We start from the raw sequence: 23186 nt of genomic DNA, 5'->3' as shown, positions 1-23186 counted from the left end.
AGCTGCCATGCTCATCACGCCCGCCCTTGTTTCCTTGATCCTGTTCCCTTCATGTCTTGCTTAGCACCCTAAGCCACCTGATTCCTTGGGGATGACTTCCCCTGCCTTGCAATCCACCCCATTCTCGCATTAGATTCTTGCACTTCCAGTTTACTGCAACATGATGAGACCACTACATCTCGGAGAAGGCCATTGTTTTCTGTTCTTGCGAGTTCTTGGTGTGGTGTGGATGGCTTCAGTTCTGCTCATGAGCAGACCGAGATCGTAGTCTCTAGCCGACGCTGTTATTAGTGGGTCAACTCACATTCCAGTCAAGGAGGAAGAAGACAAATTCAAACAGATCAACGGTTCCCACCTCATCAATCTCAACCGACACGGTCACCAGATCAAAACAAGGATATGCTGAAGAAGTTGGGGAGGAAGCTGAGCAGGGTGTCGACCCTTATAATAACCCAAACCCTCAAGAAGAGAAGGCCATCAAGACCTCCTCCTCTTCCCTCTCAAGGTCAATTTCCTCCTCCTCCTCTTCCTCCTCCCACAATGCCCTTCCACCGTCACCACCATCACGACCACTCCACCACCGCCCCCTTCCTCTTCCCCCAGGCCCAGTCCACTGTCCTCCCTGATCCCTCCACCTTCTTCTCCCCTTCACTTCTTTCCTCTCCCCTTCCCACCAATTCCTTCTTCCAGAACTTCACCCTTAAGAATGGCGACCAGCCTGAGTACATCCACCCATACCTCGTCAAAGCCTCCTCCTCCTCTCTCACCTTCTGCTACCCATCCCGCTTCCACACCCCCGCCTACATCTACCAGTCCTTCACCCCCGACCTCACCATCTCCTCCTCCGACTCCTCCGGTCGGCACGTTGTCTCGTCCTTCGACGACCTCAGCGTCACCGTTGACCTTCCCCCTGCCCTCCGCTTCTTCCTCGTCCGCGGCAGTCCATTCATCACCTGCGCCACCCTAGGCGGATCCGCCGCCCCCTTCTCGATCTCCTCGGTCAACGCCTTCATCGACGTGTCCGCCAACGCCGCCCGCACCAAGCACACGCTCCGGCTCAACAGCGGGCAGACCTTCCTCTGCTACTCTTCGTCGCCGCTGCAGCTGTCACAGCAAGGCAACTCGCTGCTCACGACGCCGGACTTCGCGGGCGTCGTCCGGGTCGCCTTCCTTCCGGACCCGGGACTCGAGGCCGTCCTCGACCAGTTCAGCGCCTGCTACCCGGTGTCCGGGGAGGCCTCCTTCGACCGGCCGTTCTGCGTGGAGTACAAGTGGGAGAAGAAGGGGTGGGGCGACCTGCTCCTCCTCGCCCACCCTCTTCACCTCCGTCTCCTCTCTTCCGATGGCAGCCGCGTCTCCGTGCTGAAGGATTTCAAGTACAACAGCATCGATGGTGAGCTCGTCGGGGTCGTGGGCGATTCGTGGTTGTTGAAGACGGAGACGGTTCCGATCACCTGGCATTCGACAAAAGGCACCAACGAGGACGGTTACGCGGAGATCATGTCCGCCCTTTCCAAGGACGTCAACGGCTTGACTTCTGCTCCGATCACGACCACTTCGTCCTACTTCTACGGGAAGGCCATCGCTCGAGCTGCTCGGTTGGCTTTGATTGCGGAGGAAGTCGGATTTCCCGATGTCATCCCCATCGTGCAGCAGTTCTTGAAGGATTCAATCACTCCGTGGTTGGATGGGAGCTTCAATGGAAATGGCTTCTTGTATGATCCGAAATGGGGTGGCATGGTCACGAAGCAGGGATCAACCGACTCTGGTGCAGATTTTGGGTTCGGGATCTTCAACGATCATCATTACCATCTAGGTTACTTCCTCTATGCGATCGCTGTGCTTGCCAAGTTTGACCCAGCATGGGCGAGGATGTACAGGCCGCAGGCTTACTCCATGATGGCTGATTTCATGACATTGTCTCGCAAGCAACAAGCCAAATATACCCGATTGAGATGCTTCGATGTCTGGAAGCTGCATTCTTGGGCAGGAGGACTGACAGAGTTTGCGGATGGGCGGAATCAAGAGAGTACCAGCGAAGCCGTGAATGCTTATTATTCAGCAGCTCTAATGGGATTAAGCTATGGGGACACTCACCTTGTGTCGATCGGTTCGACACTTGCGGCATTTGAGATTCAGGCTGCGGAGACATGGTGGCATGTTAAGGAGGGAGAAGGATTGTATGAGGATGACTTCACCAGGGACAACAGAGTGGTAGGAGTCTTGTGGGCTAACAAGAGAGACAGTGGCCTGTGGTTTGCTCCTGCTGAATGGAAAGAATGCCGGCTTGGAATTCAGGTTTTGCCACTATTGCCCATAACTGAGGTTCTGTTCCGTGATGTTGGATTTGTCCAGGAGCTGGTGAAGTGGACCTTACCTGCTTTGTCAAGGGAAGGGGTTGCGGAAGGATGGAAGGGGTTTGTTTATGCAATGGAAGGAGTGTATGATAAAGAGACAGCTTTGGAGAAAACAAGAGGATTAAATGGGTATGATGATGGTAACTCACTTTCTAATTTGCTCTGGTGGCTTCATAGTAGAGGTGATAGTGGGGAAGGGAGCTTGGGTTGGGTAAGAAATGGCTGGTTTGGTCACTACTGTCACTGAAGAGAGCTGATGTACGTGATACATCACACTGCAGCTGTTGTTTTAGATGTTAAAGGATTCCACAGGTGTGTTTATAGTCATCAAATAACTTTGAGGAGATTGATAGCAAGCCAATAAGAAAATGAATGTCACAAGCTTATGATACTACCACTGCCAGAGGGCATATGATTGTTGAAATTTAAACATAAATATTGTTTAGCGTTGATACTGGAAGAGACCAGCAGCAGTTGATTTGTTGTTTGCTTGATATGAGAAATAAAGTTTGATTTGAGGATATGAAGGTAGATTTATTGATTTGTTTTCTATGTGAGATTATTGTTATAGGAAACCATTGTTTGTGTTATGATAATAAAATTTTTATGTGTTGACTTGTGTACTCTGCGGAAATAATTCATCTATGTACCACCATTTAAGTATGGATACAAAAGTGCAGCTGCCAATTGCATAAAATTTGAAAATCAGGATTCATTTACTCTGTAATCATCTTAGAAATACTTGTGTGAAAAACAGAACACACTCCTGATCAAAGGAACAAACACATAATTCCTTAAATCATTAGTATGCAATTTCTTTATAACTTGTACTTACAACATATTTATAGTCATCTGCTGAATGGTAGAAGTAATTGAGACTTGATTAGAATTTTTGATCTCATTGTTGAAGTGATCTTTTTCTCATCATGCAAAGAAAATGTACTCCATTTTGGATAGTACAGGTGTATGATGTATCATACATTTTCTCAGACAGTTGAAGAGAAACATTTGTTGTACATTTAAATATATCTCCCATTAATGACTTCAAGACAAAACCATATTTAGGGTTTGTTTCTTCTTAGTACACATCATTATTTATACTGAGATGTACTAGATTTTCTTTCTTGATTTGAATAAATAATCAAGAGCTTGTAACAATTATTTTCTTGTACATATAATAACTATCCAATTTAAAGGAGGTCTTTGAATAATAGAAGTAGTGGATTGGTATGTAACGGTTCACTTTTGCAATATCTTGGATGCTCTACTCCAGGCTCAATGATAATACATGACATTTTGATGCTTGAGAAGAGCTTATGTGCTCATTACTCCCACTTAGGTATAATGTCTAGCTGTCCTTTTGCTTTTTAACCTTTTATTGGTTGATATCCAAAAAAACATCAAGAGATATGGAGCAGTATAATTTGAAATTTAGATATGAAGAGAAAAATTAAATGATTGGAAGTTTAGACCTTTTAGATTCGAAATACTGAGAATGGGTTCAAAAGTTAGACAATTGAAAGTTGAACTTATTAGATTTAAAATGTTGAAAAGGAGTTCTGTCCTTACTGAATTGGCCTTTTCTTCTGTTTTGCTAAGTAGAAATTGAGTATGTTTCTCCAGTTTGGTTCTGATAAAAACGGTGAAACTAGGACAAAATGTCAATATATATCTTCCCATTTATGTCCAATGCTAGCAATCAGATGGCTTATGATGCTTTAAACAGTAATTTCTTTCTTGTTAACTGAAATTGCTTGCTGCATGTCTTCTCTTACTATCGGCCAATGTGTCTAGTGATGATTCTATGAATTGCTTGCTAATGTCTTGTCAGCCTTGGTTCTTGCATGTCTACTTGTGATTCTACAAAGTTTTATTTCTTCTTTTGCACACGAGATAAATCCATGACATTTGTTTTTCTAAGGCATTAGTCAAATTTGAATGTATAACTGTTTCAGCTGTAGCATATCCGTTAACAATTTTATTTGAAGACTTGCCTAAATCCCTGTGTATCGATGCTACTCCAATGTGGCAGCTGCTACATGTTAGAAAGTTTTTCCTGATTGAAAGTTCTTTCTTTATGTGTTTATGTCAACTTCAGGAGAAACATATTCCTCATGCTTTAAAATTTTACTATCACTGGGCAAGAATTTTTTGAAATTTACTTGAGCTATGATGATCATGAGGAAGATTGTGGCATTCGACAGCCAGTTCAGGTCACGGCTAGGACATCCATACCGGAGAGAATGAGGAGCATGGTCTTGTGCTACATTTTAAAGGACAAATCAAAATCTTGAGACTTTCAACTACAGTATTTTGGGAACACGATATTGTGCATGAATTGGTGCAATCGAATCAAAAGTAAGAATCTCAGATTGATTCTGCTTTTAGGTCAAGCCATCTTTATGATGTGTAAAATCTTTGAGAAGATAACATTGGACCTTTTTCTTTGTCTTGTTCATGGATGTTGCTCTGTGAGATATTTATCTAAGGATTGAAATATCATACCGTACTGAAGTTTCGAGATTCCCTCGATACAGTATGATACTGTATACCGAACGGTATATATATATATATATATATATATATATATATATATATATATATATATATATATATATATATATATATATATATATATAATACCGTCCAATGACGAGCGGTCCGTGTACTGGTCTATTGACGGACCGTTACGTACCGCCCGGTATGGATGGTATTATTCAAAATTGAAGATCTTAGATGATATTACTAAATAAGCTCATCAAAATTTTTTGACTTCGTTCTTTAGAGAATGTCCTGAAATCTCCATTAAGGAAAATTTGAGCATGTTGACCAATCCAAGTGTGTAAGGTACTAAGTCCACGGATGTTGTAAAATATAAATGTGTTTCTGGGCGGGAGCAGTGAACCTATCATGGATTTGTTTATTTCTGTTTTAGCCGAAGTTGGTTTTAGATCATTTGCTTTATTTGTCTGAAGTACCTGTGGATATTTTCTTGATAACACTATATCTTCCATTAGTTTGTGAACTCTAATGTAGCTACTTCTGCATATGACAAATCATTCTCTCACACAACCAATTTATTATTGTTACGAAGTATTCTTTAGTTTTCAAATGACCTATTTTACTCCACCTGGATTAATATTTCATGCACTTATAGCTACAATTATAGATTCCAGTCGTTGTTGCATGTAGTTTAATTGACAACTTCATACTTATTAACTAGCCACCTATTAATTAATGTTATGATGTTTTGCATCTTTCATTTAAACATTTCTAAGATGTTTAAAGCGTTTTGATTTATTTGTATCAAATTGCGACTTAATTGTAAGAGTCATAATTTTTAGCACCTGGGTTTCTATAATCATCAGTGATACAGCCTCTTGGAGGGCAAGATCTCTAGGCCCATGTGTTTTATTCTTTAAATTGTTCTGGATTGTGGTAAATAAATTTGTTGACATTTGGATTTACTAGTTCACTAACACAATGAATGACATAGGAAGGTGATGTTTGAACAGAAGATAAGCGAGGGAAATGAAATGTCACACACTTAATATAGTTTATCAACCTAATTTTCTTCTAGTGCTTTATGGGTTTAGTGAATGCATGTCTCTTGATTATGTTATTAGCTCCAGTTCCTAATTCGAGGGAAGACCATGGGGAGTTCTTTGTCTTAAAATTGTTGTGGTTTATGTTTACTTCTCTTGATGTTGCCTACACTATAACACGTTTTTGACTTGAAATTTTGTCTTCTTGCACTCTGCTTGTAAAATGTTTGTGTTCTTGAGGCTCAGAAATTGGAGAGTAACTTTTGTTTCTTCTTATTGAAAGGAAATAAGCTGATTTTGAAGGTGGAAGGAAGCGTTGCTAAGTTCCCAATGCCAATATGCCATCTAAAATCAGACAGAAGAAGACCAGTAAAGTTGCTCGTTTGAAGGGAAAATCTTCAAAAGGGAGGTAAGATAGAAAGCTGACTGACACTTAAATCAACTTAACATGAGCTGGCAGAAGAGTTTTCTTGGAACAAATAATGAGAATATATTAGCTAAAGTTGATCAGAAATAGCTGTAGGTCCATGTAGCTGATCCAAGATAATTGAGACATGACTTTCTTGTAATAGTAATAGTCATCTTCATATTTAACCTTTGCTTTTTAACATAGTTAAACAGTGATCTGCAGAACTATCAGAGTCATCAGAAGACATCTCTTTAAGCTTTGCATCATTGATAGTCAGCAATGATGTACCTCTCATTCTTTCTCCCTCTTTCTTTCTTCAAGGAGAAGGCATGCACCCAACATGTCATTTCAAGAGACTGAAACAAATATTTCCCAGCATCTCATTTCGCAAGAATTACTAAGGACATATCAAGCAATTGCCAAAGGTTGCACGGAGACATCTTACAGGAGCTCAAGCCACAACTCCATGTAAGTGACATCTTATTCTTCTTGTTCGATATGCATATCTCAGTAATCTATAGATAGCTGTTTTATTGCTCTCTCTGTGTCTCTTAGAATCTTACCTTTTCAAAGTATATGGAAAGGGGAGGGAAAGCACCTTTGACAAGATATGGCATTAGAAAATTGAAAGGGAGCACTACTCATCCTCCCACCTTACTCATCCTACTGTATCTAAAGAGCTGCCTACTTGACAATGGCTCGTATCATCACCACCTGCATCAACTTTTTCTATGTTCTCAGCCCCTTCAACCTCCCACTTGCTTTTGTTCCTATTCCTCAGATGCAGTAGCATGACAAAGATGTCCATCTTATTATATAGAGTGAATAGAACACGCATCCCAACGTGTCTAATAAGATCCATAACAAGCTCTGATCCTCTATGTCTCATAAGATTCCACCATCACTTCTCAACTAGATAGAAAGTGAGAAAGAAGGAAAGCAAATTGTAGCTATTACCATTGGAAGATCAATGGAATGTCATGTAGGTTTCAAGTTGACATAACCAGCTATGGGGATCCATTGACATCTATTCTTTCTCCCGGAGGCACTGGCTGCTACTGTGGGAAATTGAGGCACATGAAGGTCGTCAGGCTAACACCGAGTTCAGTTGACTTTCCTCACTGGCTGCATGCCTCCACTTCTGAACCCAACCAATAGGGTGTAACCAAAGCATAAAACTGGAGGTGGGAAGCATCTGTGGAGAAGTCAATATATGTTTCAAATGCCTTTCTTGCTGTAACACATGGTGGTGCCTCTCTCCCTCCCTTGATATCATGTTGGAAAATTTAAAAAAAAAAAAGGGAAAAAAGTATCTAACTACTGAAACTAAAGATGAAGTGATAGGAAACAATTCCATATGGGTTGTTTGTTTCATGGAAAAGGAGCTTAATGGAAGTCTATAATACTTGTTAGCATCTCAGCTTTTGTTTTCTGTCAGGAGAGGAGACCCACAAAGCTGAATATAGTAGAAAAAAAGGAGGTGGATTCTCCACCACTTCAGTGGGCCAGTGGCATGTTGGTTCAGACAACATTGAAAAAGAGGTACCCATATAGAATATGAACTCACCACTTCACCAGATCCAAGAATAAGTTGAAAAGGCAACCCCTCTAAATGTGCTAGCACTGCTTGTATCTTTCTTCATCTATAAGACATGTTAGATCGCATGGTCATACGAACTTTGAATGAGATCTGAGGTGCATATGGAAGTAGAAACACATCTTAAATATTCATTAATGCCTAAATTCTTATAGAATTGCTTGTGTTTCTGAGGCCATGCTATCTTGACAGTATGGAGGTCCACTCTGAGAGGGACAAAGTTTACATTCCATTTCCATAGTCCATGAAATTTGAGATGCCTGAGATATATGATTTAGAGCAGTAAGCGATGCTCCCTGATTTCCATACGACTTGCTGCAGTTTGTAGATGATCAGTGTGGCCCATCTCAACACATTGCTTGCACGGATCTGCTTCTTTGATGTAATCCATACATTCACTTTCTTCTTTTACAAGCTTCTTTATAATAAATATGGTTTCAATTTTGTTTTTTCTTACAGGTTATCCCTTTGTGGCTGATATGGACAATATTCACCCTCATCCGGAGTTTGACATGTGGCCACCGTAACGCCAAAAACAATGACTGAGTTCACTGATAGATATATCACATTATGTCAAGAAAATCAAGGAATATTTCCTTAACCATGAGTGGTTAAGGATCGACTATAAAATGTGGACGCTGATATAGTCTGAGGTTGAACATTCTCTTTTATCCCTCCCTTGTTCATTTTGAAATACTAACCTGAGCTTTGAAGGACCATGTCAATAGCCTCATCGGATATCGATCTTCTGCTATGAACATTTCCTTAGCTATATGTGGGGAGCCTCGGGCAGCACCAAATCTTGTAATGCAGATCATATCTGAATCAAGTGGTGGCCACCGACATTAGCTGACAATGGTGGCGTATTAAAGTCATGGTCTAATGCGTCAAGGTAGCTGATGCACGTCTCTTCTTGATGAATTCTATTTATTTGGCAACATCTTGGCTGCAGATGGAGCATTCTCCAAGTTTCCTGGTAAAAGATGCTGTTTAATCTGTCATCATCAGCTTGTTTTCTTATCAGGATTTGGGTGATCGACTCCACTGGCGCTGCCATCAACGGATGATAAGCATCTTAAATGCTGTCAGGCTGTGGCTTTCAAGCTCAAGCACCGATGGATGAAACGAAGGAGCTGCCGCATGGTGACGGTAACAGTAGGTATGTACGAGGAAGCTGCATGTCCTAACATCTGTTATCTATTACTGCAGGAACAGTCGACCCACCTCCCCCATGTGTTCCTCCACCAGCGGCACGTCACTCTTTTTGTGGGGCCAGATGAACATGTGGCGCATGCGCGACTGCTGGTAGATGGTGCCGGTGGGGCCCAGGTGGCATCCACGGTGGTCCACGCTGTCCCCCGGCCAAATCTCGGTGGTCACTTTCTTTGACTTGTTTGTGTGATTCTAAACTAGTTTTTTACTATTACTATCATTTTATCTGAAATCTTTTAGTTACCTCTTCATTTTGCCTTTAGTACTATGGAAACAATTAAAAGAAAACAAACTCTCCTTTGAAGAAAATAAATAAATTTCAAAATCTTTGAGGAGTATGACACCACAAGCATATGTTAAACAAAGAAACTATATGGAAATAAACCTCGGATAGATAAAAAAAAATCTTTTTATTATTTTAAAAGTTTAATCCTTTGTTTTAACTCAGATTATAATTAGATGTATACTTTGTATATAAAAACTGTTGTATTAGAACTTGTGGAGTTCTGCAAGGATGTTATATATCTACAACCCATCTAGTGAATATGCTGCATGATTATTGGACAACAATTAAATTGAAAAATATAAATTATCATCATTTTCTAATTATTTACTGATAAGAGACTAATCAACTCTCTTTTTTTTTGTTCTTCTTTTCTTTCTGGTAGGAACAAGGGTGAAGAAGAGTTGTGCTTTGGTGGTTGATGAGATAGATGGCAAGCTTGCTCTGAGAAGGTCCCCCATGCATGATAAGAAAGAGAAGCATTGTTTTCAGCAGAAAACTACATATCAGCAGGCTGATGGGATGCCTTCTCTGTCGAGATTCACATGTTCTTTCAAGTGCATGGAATTTGGTGCCTTCACTGATTTAATGAGCCGTCTCTATCTGCTTGCAGTGGGAGTGGGAGTGGGGTCACTTTGTTGGCTTGCCAGCTCTCCTTGGCACAAAGGGCTATGTTCAAAGAGGTGGGATGCATACGACGAGGATGGCCGGCAGCTTCATCACGGTAACTTATTTTTCCTTTTTATTCCTTTTATTGTTGTGAGGGAATTTGACATAGAAAATTTTTCATGAGTATTTTCATTTTTTTTTCATAAATGATAACAAATTTGGATAAAACAATGATTTGATTAATAAGTCTTGGGTCAGTGGATTGATTACTGGTCAGATCAACCAACCAATCTTAATATTTTACCTGAAAGGTATAAAAGTTATGTTTTGTATATAAAGTGAAAAAAATACTAAAAATATAAGAGTTATATTTTTCTATTAACTACTTTTATTATTAATACCTCTCACTAATAATGGTTATAAATGGGATTAAAAACAGGGCTTTAATTATGTTTGGAGAGTTTAAAAATAAACTTACTATCAAATGAAGTATATGAGGTTTGAACTTGAGATTCATGACTTGTGTAACAATATATTATTTATTGAACTTGTATGTTAATTCTCAACTCCAACTAATCTTTTTTTTTTTTTAATAGGATGAAATATTAACACTCCTTTACTAAAAATATAAAGATGATAATATTATAAATCTATTAAACATGTTATGGCTCATTAATTTATCTTCTTAGATATACCATAGTGTCAAAAAAAATACTCTATTTTATTATTATTATTATTATTATTATTATTATTTAAAAAAATACTATATATTTGATCACCTACGATGCGGGACAAAAAAATCTTAAAAAGGAGCGTAAACATACAGATCATATCTCATCAAAAGCTTAAGCTTTTGGCATGACATAATTGGAGGAGAACAAAACAAATGCAATTAAGATTTCTTGGAAGCAAGTCCCAACATTTGGACGCAAAGAATTCCCGGTCATTTATGGCCTGATTTGAACATGATAGAGTTGGTCCACCGCACAGGTCCGACGAGGATTTTCTCTAATCATACCTCTAAAATGGATATTCCAATTCCAGCATCAGATCCATACCACAATCCACTGATGACATCCGACCATCTATTTCGACCATCAATTGTCCGATCACAATTGAATCCTTGCAATTAGTTGAGAGAATCCAACCCCTTATTTTTATATGAAGCATTTGCCTAATGTGTTGTTATCAGAAGAAAAAGTCAAAATCACATCATCATTAAAAGAAAATAAATATTAATATTAAATCAGATTGACATTTCTCATATAAAAATTATAATTTTATTTGAATTAAATTAATTTATATAACTTCGTACAATTATAGGTTAAAGTCTATTTTAGCCTTTGTAATCTTGGTCATGCATCTCTTTGTTGAATCTCGGATTTTGATGATAAAATCAATTGATGGGTTATTTGATCTAATCCATATTATTGAGTTAAGTATGCAGGATTAACTACGATAACCAGAAAACACAAAGCAAGAATACCGGAGTCAAGTTCGATGAACGTTTAAGAGTCCGAAGAATCGTCGGAGATGATGATGGAACCAACCGAGAAGAAATCGGGAACCTGTTGGAAGTTCGCCGAAGAGATCGTCGGAGGTTCACAGAGATCACCGAGGAGTCTCGGCTACTCATTAAAGTCATCACAAGTTCGGGAGCGTGCTTGGACCCCGTCGGAAGAAGTTCGTCGGAAAGCTCACCGGAACAAGACTTGACGCTCGCGGTTGATAAATTGCTTAGGATGTGTTTTGTTATGTAGTTCACTTGTAATTAGGATTAGGATTAAGAAGATAATCCTATATCCTGGTTAGGGGCCAACTGGGGCCAAAGTCAGATTTGGTTTGGGCTAAAAGTAAGCCAAACCAAGTGAACCGGAGAGCTAGGCGATGGCACCGCCTGGCTGGGCGGTGGCACCTCCAGCACCGGGAACCCTAAGAGAATTCAAATTTTGGAGCCCAAAATTTGAATCCTCTTGAGGCCTATAAATACCCCTCAAATCTCAGCTGAGATTACAACTTTTTGAGAAGCATTTTGATTGAGAGAAAAGTCTTAGAAAGTCTTAGCAAGTCTTGTTTTCAATTTGTTAGAGAGTTCTCCTCCTTCTTTCTTATTGAAAATTTGTAAGAGGTTGAACTGCTTGTAAAATGTTGTAAGAGGGGTGTTTACCCTTCCATTTCAAGAGATTTGCCAGTGGAAGGTGGGAGCCTCATCGAAGAGGGGCATCGCAAGTGGAGTAGGTCATTTGACCGAACCACTCTAAAAATCGGCGTAATCTCTGGTTTGCATTTTATTATTGTCATTTACATTACTGCAAATCTTCTTACTGCTTTAGTTCCTTATTACCCTTGCTGCGCAACTTTAAGAATACGCTTTCAAGTTAAACTTTTCAAGTTCCGTTCTTATCGTACGAAAGATTTTGTTAAAATCGAAGTTTTAATCCGCTGCACTAATTCACCCCCCCTCTTAGTGCCGCTCCGATCCTAACAAGTGGTATCAGAGCAAGGTTATCTCTCATATTTGGTTTAACACCCAAGAGAGATGGCTTACTCCGGCATGCAAGAGGGCCACTCTATTGCACGACCACCTTTGTTTAATGGGTCGGATTACACATATTGGAAGACTCGCATGAGGATCTTCCTCATTTCTATGGACTTTGAGCTTTGGTCTATTGTTGAGAATGGATTTCAAAAATCTTCTCTTCCGATGAGCGAATGGAATGAATCGGAGAAGAAGGTTTTTGCTTTAAATGCAAAGGCTATGAATGCCTTGTTTTGTGCATTAGACAAAAACGAATTTAATCGTGTTTCAATGTGTGATTCGACTTTTGATATTTGGAGAACTCTTGAGGTTACTCATGAAGGCACTAGCCGAGTGAAAGAGTCCAAAATCAACATCCTTGTGCACTCTTATGAACTTTTCCGAATGAAACCAAGTGAGTCCATCGGAGACATGTACACCCAGTTTACGGATGTCATCAATGGACTCAAAGCTCTTGGTAAAGATTTTACTAACTTTGAACTAGTAACTAAAATCTTAAGATCTCTCCCTAAAAGTTGGGATCCAAAAATTACGGTCATTCAAGATGCCAAAGACCTTAAAGCATTCCCTCTTGAAGAACTCATTGGGTCTCTAATGACCTACGAAATGACATGTCAAGCTCACGACGAGCTCGAGAACCCCCTTCCAAAGAACAGGAAGGATATGACACTCAAATCACAAGAAGACCACTTGAAAGGAACATCAAGTGATGAGGACAGTGACAATGACATTGCACTTTTGACTCAAAAATTTTAAAAATATTTAAGAAAGAACAAATTTAAAAATAATACAAAAAATAAATTTGAACAAAAGAAGGACCAAGTGATTTGCTATGAATGTAAAAAACCGGGACACTATAAGAACGATTGTCCTCAAGCCAAAAAGAGAACATCAAAGAAGAAGGCGTTCAAGGCAACGTGGGATGATTCAAGCGCATCCGAAGAAGAGGAGTCCAACACCGAGCAAGTTGCTCATTACGCGCTAATGGCGTTAGGAGAAGAGGTATGCGATTTATTTAATGAAGATTTATCTTTTGAAGAACTATCTATCGCTTTTCATGAATTATTTGATGAATATAGAATTGTTAGCAAGAAGTTAAGTATCTTAAAGAAAGAGCATGCTTTGCTACAAGATAAGTTTGATAGTCTTCAAACTCCTCCATGCTCTAAGTGTGAGCACTTAGAAGCATTAAAAAATGAAAATTTGCTTCTTAAGGAAACCTTAAACAAGGGTCCTACACAAGGGTCCTAAACAAGTTTAAGGTTGGTAGCAAAGGATTAGATATGATTCTTGCACACAAGGGTCACATCGCAAATAGAAATGGAATTGGATTTGTAAAAGGATTACATCAAAATCCTACCACTTTCATAAAAGGACCTACATTACATGTTTCCTCTTATATGAAATGCAACTTTTGTTGCAAATCCGGACATATTGCCTACAAATGCCTATTTAGAAAAATTAGTTCACAAAAATTAATATGGGTTCCTAAAGGAACTATAAAGAATTCAATAATAAATAACAAAGTTAGTGGGTCAATTTTTTAGGCACCCAAAATCAAATGGGTACCTAAAAATCATCCTCTTTTGTAGACAAACCCACAAGCTAGGAGCAAGAGATGGTATCTCGATAGTGGATGCTCAAGACATATGACTGGAGATCCATCTCATTTCTCTATGCTCACTAGCAAAGAAGAAGGTTACGTTACCTTCGGAGACAACAACAAGGGCAAAATCATTGGCAAGGGAACTATTGGTAACAAATTTAATTTTTCCATTGATGATGTCTTACTAGTTGATGGATTGAAACATAATCTCTTGAGTATTAGTCAACTATGCGATAAAGGTTACATCGTTAGATTTGAATCAAATATGTGCATTATTGAAAAACCAAATCATAACATGACTATGATTGCTTTAAAACAAAATAATGTCTATACCATCAATCTTGATGAACTAAGTAATGAAATGTGTTTCTCCGCCGTAAATGATGATGCTTGGCTTTGGCATAGGAGATTAGGCCATGCAAGCATGAAAACAATATCTAAGATCTCATCTCAAGAATTAGTACGAGGAATTCCAAATATAAAGTTTATTAAGGACAAAGTATGCGATGCATGTCAACTAGGCAAACAAATAAAAACAAGCTTCAAACCAAAAAATCAAATTAGCACCACTAGACCATTACAATTGATCCATTTGGACTTATTTGGACCAATTGATATAACAAGTCTAGGTGGAAGCAAATATGCTTTTGTGATTGTGGATGACTACTCTAGATACACTTGGACATATTTCTTAGCTCACAAAAGTGATTGCTTTAAGTGTTTCTCTAAATTTTGTAAACTCACTCAAAACGAAAAAGGCTTCATGATTTCATCAATTCGGAGTGATCACGGTGGTGAATTTCAAAACCATGACTTTCAAAATTTTTGCGAAGTTAATGGATACAATCACAACTTCTCAACTCCAAGAAATCCTCAACAAAATGGTGTAGTTGAAAGAAAAAATAGAAACATACAAGAAATGGCAAGAACTATGTTAAATGAACATAGTTTACCCAAATATTTTTGGGTCGAAGCCGTAAATACGGCTTGCTACATCATGAATATGGTTCTAATAAGACCATCTCTATCAAAAACTCCCTATGAATTATGGAATAACAAAAAACCAAATATTTTTTATTTTAAAGGTTTTGGTTGTAAATGCTTTATTTTAAATGAAAATGATGCCTTAGGTAAATTTGATGCTAAATCCGATGAAGGCGTCTTTCTTGGCTACTCTTCCGTTTCTAAGGCTTTTCGGATTTTTAATAAAAGAACCTTAGTAATAGAAGAGTCTATTCATGTAGTTTTTAATGAAATTTCCGATTTAAAGAAAAATGATTTTGATGATGATCTTGGTTTTGATAATTTGAATTTAAATGAACCCTCTCCTCAAAATAGCCATTTGAATGCATCTTCTTCCGAAATTTCTTTACCAAAAGAATGGAAGTATGTAGATGCTCATCCAAAAGAGCAAATTATAGGAGATACATCAAAAGGGGTTCAAACTCGTTCTTCTTTCAAAAATTTCTGTGCTAACGTCGCTTTCCTTTCTCAAATTGAACCTAAATGCATTGACAAAGCCTTAAAAGATATTTTTGGGTCATTGCAATGCAAGAAGAATTGAACCAATTTGAGAGGAATGAGGTATGAAAGCTTGTTCCTAAACCAAGTGACCACTTAGTCATAGGTACTAAGTGGGTCTTTAGAAACAAGCAAGACGAAAATGGTATCGTGGTTAGAAACAAGGCTAGATTAGTGGCCAAAGGTTTCAACCAAGAAGAAGGTATCGATTACGAAGAAACCTTCGCTCCCGTGGCTCGATTAGAAGCCATAAGGATGCTCCTTGCCTATGCTAGTAGTAATAATTTTAAACTATTTCAAATGGATGTTAAAAGTGCCTTCTTAAATGGTTTTATTTCCGAAGAAGTATATGTCGAACAACCTCCCGGATTTGAAAATACTCTTTTTCCTAATCATGTATTCAAAATACTCTATGACTTGAAACAAGCTCCTAGAGCTTGGTATGAAAGGCTTAGTTCCTTTCTTATTTTAAATAATTTTACCAAAGGTAAGGTTGATACTACATTGTTTATTAAACATTTTGAAAATAATTTTCTTATTGTGCAAATTTATGTTGACGATATTATTTTTGGCTCTTCGGATGAATCACTATGTGAATCATTTGCCAAATCTATGAGTCATGAATTCGAAATGAGTTTAATGGGGGAATTTACTTTCTTTTTAGGATTACAAATCAAACAACTTAAGGATGGTATATTTATTAACCAATCTAAATACACATTAGAATTGTTAAAACGATTTAACATGGATAATTCAAAAGCAATAAACACCCATATGAGTATTGCGACTAAGTTAGATATGGATGAAAATAGTGAAAATTTCGATCAAAAAACATATAGGGGAATGATAGGTAGTCTACTCTACCTTACCGCGACTAGACCGGATATTATGTTTAGTGTAGGACTTTGTGCTAGGTTTCAATCAAATCCTAAATTATCTCATCTCAAAAGTGTTAAAAGAATATTTAGGTATCTTAAAGGAACTCCAAATTTAGGATTATGGTATCCAAAATCTGAAAATTTTGATTTAATAGCCTATGCGGATGCCGATTTTGGCGGATGCAGAATAGATAGAAAAAGTACATCCGGAACATGCCAATTTTTAGGACATGCACTTGTTTCTTGGACTTCCAAGAAACAAAATTCAGTTGCACTATCTACGGCAGAAGCCGAATACATAGCTGCAAGTGCATGTTGTGCACAAGTCATTTGGATGAAAAATACATTAGAAGACTATGAAATTCACTTTAAAAATATTCCCATAAAATGTGATAATACTAGTGCCATATGTCTTACTAAAAATCCAATTCAGCATTCTAGAACTAAGCACATCGACGTTAGGCATCATTTCATACGCGATCATGTCCTTAACAATAATGTTGTTCTAGAATTCATCGACACAAAGCATCAATTAGCAGATATATTCACAAAAGCCTTGAATGAAGACCAATTTGAATTCATTAGAAGGGAATTAGGTATGTTAAATTGTCCCTAAACAATAAACTTGTTTGATTGGATTTTCCGTAAAGTTTTTCATCTTCTTTCCATCTCTCATTCTCGTTCAAATTCCATATGACATGTTGTGAAATCTCGAAATCGACTTTGATTACTTGATTATGAATTTCAAGTTAGCGATTTGATTTAAATAAGTTTTATCTAAATCATAATCTTGATCTTGCAAAATTGGAATCACAAATAATATCTTTTGGCATTCATGAATTGATACTTACAAATATGAAAGTATTGGCATTCATGACTTGAATTTGATTGAAACATTGTATGCTTAAATTAATCATTCTCCTATGTTTCAAAAATTCTTTAAATGCCTTATGTGATGATTAAAAAGTAATGTTGAGATTTTCATGAATTTGACGATTTGAATGAGTTTGTATTCGAATTATGATCTTGACTTCGTGAAATTACTACTTGAATTTTTTATCCCAATCTCTCTCTTATACATCTACAATTTCTGTTATTCATAGAAAGAAGAGATTAGATAATATGAATGCATGCTGAATTTTCCTCTAAAATGAACTCTGCGTAAATATTTTTGCATACTTAATTTTCAATGATAAAATCGTTGTATGACAAAATATGTGCTTCAAGTCTCATTTTCCTTTTTGTTGATGACAAAGGGGGAGAAAAGTGATGACTTATATCATTCTTAATAGCATGACAAAATATGAATTGCAAAATTCTTGAGAAAAGTGATCGATCGATGATTATCTTATATGCCTTGCAAAATCCTTGAAAATATCGTAAGATTGATTGATCATATTGAATGCATGTCTAAAATGTATAATCATGCAATTCAAGTTGAAAATCTTTCTCTTGTCATAGTAAAATTTGTCTCTTATCTTTCGACTTGAAAAAGATTTTCATCAAAGTTTCGCATTTACATTATGCTTAATGAGAATAACGATAAGTTCTACGGTTAGAGCTTATCGGTTTATACTTGAATTCAATGATGAAATTCAAGTGTTTTATCTTCTCATAATATGGCATATAGATAGGGGGAGTTACGTTTAACTCCGTCATCAATTGATTGTCATCATAAAAAAGGGGGAGATTGTTGAATCTCGGATTTTGATGATAAAATCAATTGATGGGTTATTTGATCTAATCCATATTATTGAGTTAAGTATGCAGGATTAACTACGATAACCAGAAAATACAAAGCAAGAATACCGGAGTCAAGTTCGATGAACGTTTAAGAGTCCGAAGAATCGTCGGAGATGATGATGGAACCAACCGAGAAGAAATCGGGAACCTGTTGGAAGTTCGCCGAAGAGATCGTGGGAGGTTCGCAGAGATCACCGAGAAGTCTCGGCTACTCATTAAAGTCATCATAAGTTCGGGAGCGTGCTTGGACCCCGTCGGAAGAAGTTCGTCGGAAAGCTCGCCGGAACAAGACTTGACGCTCGCGGTTGATAAATTGCTTAGGATGTGTTTTGTTATGTAGTTCACTTGTAATTAGGATTAGGATTAAGAAGATAATCCTATATCCTGGTTAGGGGCCAATTGGGGCCAAAGTCAGATTTGGTTTGGGCTAAAAGTAAGCCAAACCAAGTGAACCGGAGAGCCAGGCGGTGGCACCGCATGGCTGGGCGGTGACACCTCCTTGGCTGGGCGGTTGCACCGTCCAGCACCCGAGCGCTGGGCGGTGGCACCGCCTGGCTGGGCGGTGGCACCTCCAGCACCGGGAACCCTAAGAGAATTCAAATTTTGGAGCCCAAAATTTGAATCCTCCTGAGGCCTATAAATACCCCTCAAATCTCAGCTGAGATTACAACTTTTTGAGAAGCATTTTGATCGAGAGAAAAGTCTTAGAAAGTCTTAGCAAGTCTTGTTTTCAATTTGTTAGAGAGTTCTCCTCCTTCTTTCTTATTGAAAATTTGTAAGAGGTTGAACTGTTTGTAAAAGGTTGTAAGAGGGGTGTTTACCCTTCCATTTCAAGAGATTTGCTAGTGAAGGTGGGAGCCTCATCGAAGAGGGGCATCGCAAGTGGAGTAGGTCATTTGACCGAACCACTCTAAAAATCGGCGTAATCTCTGGTTTGCATTTTATTATTGTCATTTACATTACTGCAAATCTTCTTACTGCTTTAGTTCCTTATTACCCTTGCTGTGCAACTTTAAGAATACGCTTTCAAGTTAAACTTTTCAAGTTCCGTTCTTATCGTACGAAAGATTTTGTTAAAATCGAAGTTTTAATCCGCTGCACTAATTCACCCCCCCCCTCTTAGTGCCGCTCCGATCCTAACACTCTTAATACTCATGTCTAAAATAACTTATATATTTTTAATCCTTATAGTCTAAAATAACTTATGCATCTCTTAAGCCCTTATGATTTACTCATATCTAAAAAAACTCATACATTTTAAAAAACGTAACAGATAAGCACCTCACATCAAATATGAGTTAATAGATGTTAAAGTCTATTTATGCTGATTCATAATAAATTATTAATATAATGATATATATATAATTTAAGTTTTAAAAAAATTAAGACCTCCATCAATGGCGGGAGGAGGTGTCATCGTGGAAGCGACTACCAACAGTAGCACCGAGTCGCTGCTACCTAGTAGGGCATTGTACGCCCATAGCCTCTCCTACATTAATGACGAGCTTAGGAGCTTCCGATCCATAAGGGTTGGGGAGGGGTGGGGAGGAAGATACACACATAGTCGTTGCTACCAACTCTTGGGTATCTTCCTCCCCACCCCTCCTCATTTCATCCCCAATTGCTTCTTTCATTTGCTCTCCGTCTTCATGATGCCATGCTTCGCGGGAGGTGGCTTATAAGGTATTATGGTATTAGTCGGGATCAAAGCAGATGTTGTTCACAGCGACAGGCAGTGTTGTGGTGGTCAACATGGTGGTATACGCCCTCAAGTTAGTGAGTGACATTAGGTAACTCATAAGCTCATCGTTAGTGAGGGAGAGGTCATGTGCATACAACACCATGCTAGACAACAACGACTCGGTGCTGTTGGTGATGGTTGCTTCCATGGTGACGCCTCATCTAGCTATTGATAGAGGTCTCAATTTTAAACTTTAATTATATATATCATTATATTAATGATTTATTATAAGTTAGCAAATATTGTAAGCTTATTCTAACGTCGATTAACTCAGACTTAATGGGAGATACTTATATGCTATATTTTTTAAAATATAAAAATTATTTTAGATACGAGTAAATCATAAGGGTTTAAAAGATCCATGACCAAAATTATAAGGGCTAGAATGAATTAATCATAAATTACATGTATCATTATATTAATAGTTTATTATGAGTCAATATGCGTAAATTAAATTATGAAGTTAGTTAACTTAGACTTTACGGAAGAGATTTATATGTTATATTTTTTAAAATATATGAGTTATTTTAGATACGAGTAAACCATAGATCTATAGTTATAGTTAAGGGTTAAAATGAATCATAATCTAAAAAATGATTGAATCTCGATTTATAATTTATCGTAAGTGCTTTAATTTGAATTTTATTTATTTTATTATGTCATGTTTGTCTCGTGGCCAAACTCGTTACTTACTTTATCTCGAGATATCTTTTTCCGATAGGGGCATTTTAGTCACAACACGTACCACCACCCTCCGGGCTATATATCACCGCTCTCCTCCGCCCTCTCAACTTTAGTCGCGAAGCCTCTCCACGCCAAATAGAGCCGTAAAAAGGAAGCTTCTTGCTCGCCGGAAACTCGAGCTCCCGCATCCACCTCCCAAGTTGGTGGTTCCCTCCGTCGCCGGGTCCCGAGGCGATCCCCGGCGAAGCCTCGGTGCTGCTGGTCCCCGAGGAAGTCGATCCCCCGCCGCGTTCGCCACATGATGGGGTTTTCCCTTATCCCGATGATGACGTCAACTCGGCTCCTCTGGTCCACCTCCTTCTTCCGCCATAAGAGCGCCGCCGTCTTCCTCTAACCGGTCAAGAAGTCCTCCGTCTTTAGATATAGTGTCTATACATATAGCGTGAGATCGGGTGATGGATCGTGTTCGTCTGATCTTTGATTCCTCCTCGTCGCGCGGCCGCCACGGGCAGCGGATGCTCCTGTTAGGCGGCGGCGGCGGCGGCGGTAGCAGTCCGGTCTTCGGAGGTGGGTTGTATCATCTTGAGCCTTCGTTTCCGATACTGCCCTTGAGAGTATCCACGTCGATGGCTTACTGAGGGTGTTTTCCAAATTACAGGGGCGAGATCGGCGTTGGCTGCAGCGGAGGGCGCGAACAAGCGGCGGCCGTTCTTCACGTCGCCGGAAGAGCTCTTGGAGGAGGAGTACTACTACGACGAGCAGCAGCCGGACAAGAAGCGCCGCCTCTCGCCGGAGCAGGTAATAGTCTACATCTCCTCCCTCCACCTTTTGATCATCTCATGAGTTGCTATTGGTGGATCTTGATGTGAGTGCGTGAGAACAAAACGAAGACAAAACAGCAAACGAGACAATGATAGGAACAGTAAATCTATTACATCGGTAGAAAATTCTACCGATGTATGGCCACGAGGACATGTGTTTGATCAAATTCCCGCTGCCATATGGCCTGTTGTGTTGTTTCTTGTTGTGAACATGGGCATGAATGACCCTCATCACCTGTTGCGTGTCAGTCGCTTAACTCTACATGAAACCTGAAGATAGAAACAAAGGAGATCGAACTGTTGGGAGGTAGAGAGAGAGAGAGAGAGAGAGTTGCCCTGCTTCGTTGGATGCATGCTTAGTTTAAAGGAAGAATATGTTCTTGGTTGGGTGTTGGCTTTAGGAAACAGTGATGTATCAGAATAAATGCTGGATTTGATCGAATGAAGTAACATAAAGTGTTGAAGTAAAAGGTACGCTTACTGGAGCGGAGCTTCGAGGCGGAGAACAAGCTGGAGCCGGAGCGGAAGAGCGAGCTGGCCCGGACGCTTGGCCTGCAGCCGCGGCAGGTGGCGGTGTGGTTCCAGAACCGCCGCGCCCGGTGGAAGACGAAGCAGCTGGAGCACGACTTCGACCGCCTCAAATCCTCCTACGGCTCTCTTCTCTCCGACCATGACTCCCTCCTCAAGGAAAACGACCGCCTCCGATCCCAGGCAATCTCTCTTTCTTTCTCTCCCTCTCTGGTAAAGTAGTGCAATTCGCAGTTCAATCAACAAGAGTTTCACCAATCGTAACAAGGAATCGGTTCTACCTGGGTCTCCATCAACTGTGCAATTTGACCATTCCTAATGGTGGAGAATGTCATTCGTTGTCTTCTTTTGTTGGGAGAAAGAGAAAGAGGGAAAGAAAGGAATGCTTTTGTTCTCACCGCACCATGAGAAAGCGACCATTAACATTGCCTACGTGAGATTCCAACACGTTGAACCTTCACTGTGATCTCTCAGGTGATCTCACTGACCGAGAAGCTCCAGAGCAGGACAGCAGCTTCAGCGGGAGCCGCGGGGATCGCCGGGACGAAATCAGACGTTCAGGCCGCCGCATCAGTCGCCGATCCTGCGACCCTGGCCGTCCAGACGAAGGCGGAGGACAGGCTGAGCGCGGGGAGCGGCGGGAGCGCGGTGGTCGACGGGGAGGCCGCCAAGCAGCTGGTGGACAGCAGCGAGGTGTCCTACTTCCCGGAGGGCTACCACTGCATGGGCCCCGTCGACGGCGGCCGGGTTCACTCGGAAGAGGAGGACGTGAGCGACGAGGGGTGCAACTACTACTCCGACGGCATGTTCGCGGCGGAGCACCACCACCAGGATGAAGTGGATGCGCAGCTGGATTGGTGGGTTTGGAGCTGAGCAAAAACGGAGATCTCTCTCTTTCTCCTCTTCCTCCTCCTCCCTTCCCTCATCTCTACTAGTGTTCACTAGTAAGCAATGCTGAGTTAGTGTATGATGATGATATGCTCTGTGTCATGTCCGAGGAGAAGACTCTTTCTGTGCATTGTAGTGTTGCTATTATATCCTTTGTGAGGATTGCTGTGGTTACAATTAGCATCGGTGTCAACAGCTTATAATATCAGATCTATATTTGTTCCA

General features: G+C 39.6%; 3 protein-coding genes across 9 annotated transcripts; all 3 read left to right on the top strand.

Moving 5' to 3' along the window:
• Window positions 1–241: 241 nt before the first annotated feature.
• On the top strand, window positions 242–2980 carry LOC103977470 (glucan endo-1,3-beta-D-glucosidase 1). The gene has a single exon (XM_009392989.3). It carries the CDS (start codon window positions 400–402, stop codon window positions 2602–2604), a length of 2205 nt encoding a protein of 734 aa, XP_009391264.2. The 5' UTR covers window positions 242–399; the 3' UTR covers window positions 2605–2980.
• On the top strand, window positions 2749–21165 carry LOC108952340 (uncharacterized). Of its 7 annotated transcripts, none has more exons than XM_065098457.1 (9): window positions 2749–2885; window positions 6186–6311; window positions 6633–6779; window positions 8101–8290; window positions 8368–8800; window positions 8933–9280; window positions 9789–9855; window positions 10017–10127; window positions 20762–21165. In XM_065098457.1, the coding sequence occupies exons 6-9, from the start codon at window positions 9028–9030 to the stop codon at window positions 20835–20837; spliced, it is 507 nt and encodes a 168-aa protein (XP_064954529.1). In that variant the 5' UTR covers window positions 2749–2885; window positions 6186–6311; window positions 6633–6779; window positions 8101–8290; window positions 8368–8800; window positions 8933–9027; the 3' UTR covers window positions 20838–21165. The 7 variants fall into 7 exon arrangements, with proteins under 7 accessions (XP_064954529.1, XP_064954527.1, XP_064954526.1 ...); XM_065098455.1 differs by having other exon boundaries at window positions 8933–9283; XM_065098454.1 differs by lacking the exon at window positions 20762–21165 and adding an exon at window positions 11453–12190 and having other exon boundaries at window positions 8917–9051; window positions 9118–9283; window positions 9789–10127.
• Window positions 20774–23186, top strand: LOC103977468 (homeobox-leucine zipper protein HOX16). Its single transcript, XM_009392986.3, has 4 exons — window positions 20774–21291; window positions 21383–21522; window positions 22017–22256; window positions 22548–23186. The coding sequence occupies exons 1-4, from the start codon at window positions 21180–21182 to the stop codon at window positions 22944–22946; spliced, it is 891 nt and encodes a 296-aa protein (XP_009391261.2). The 5' UTR covers window positions 20774–21179; the 3' UTR covers window positions 22947–23186.

The sequence above is a fragment of the Musa acuminata genome, chromosome BXJ2-3 (genome assembly GCF_036884655.1).
Source record: "Musa acuminata AAA Group cultivar baxijiao chromosome BXJ2-3, Cavendish_Baxijiao_AAA, whole genome shotgun sequence".
Taxonomy (NCBI): domain Eukaryota; kingdom Viridiplantae; phylum Streptophyta; class Magnoliopsida; order Zingiberales; family Musaceae; genus Musa; species Musa acuminata.
The sequence above is the reverse complement of the archived record's forward strand: the minus strand, read 5'-3'. Positions and strand labels throughout refer to the sequence as shown.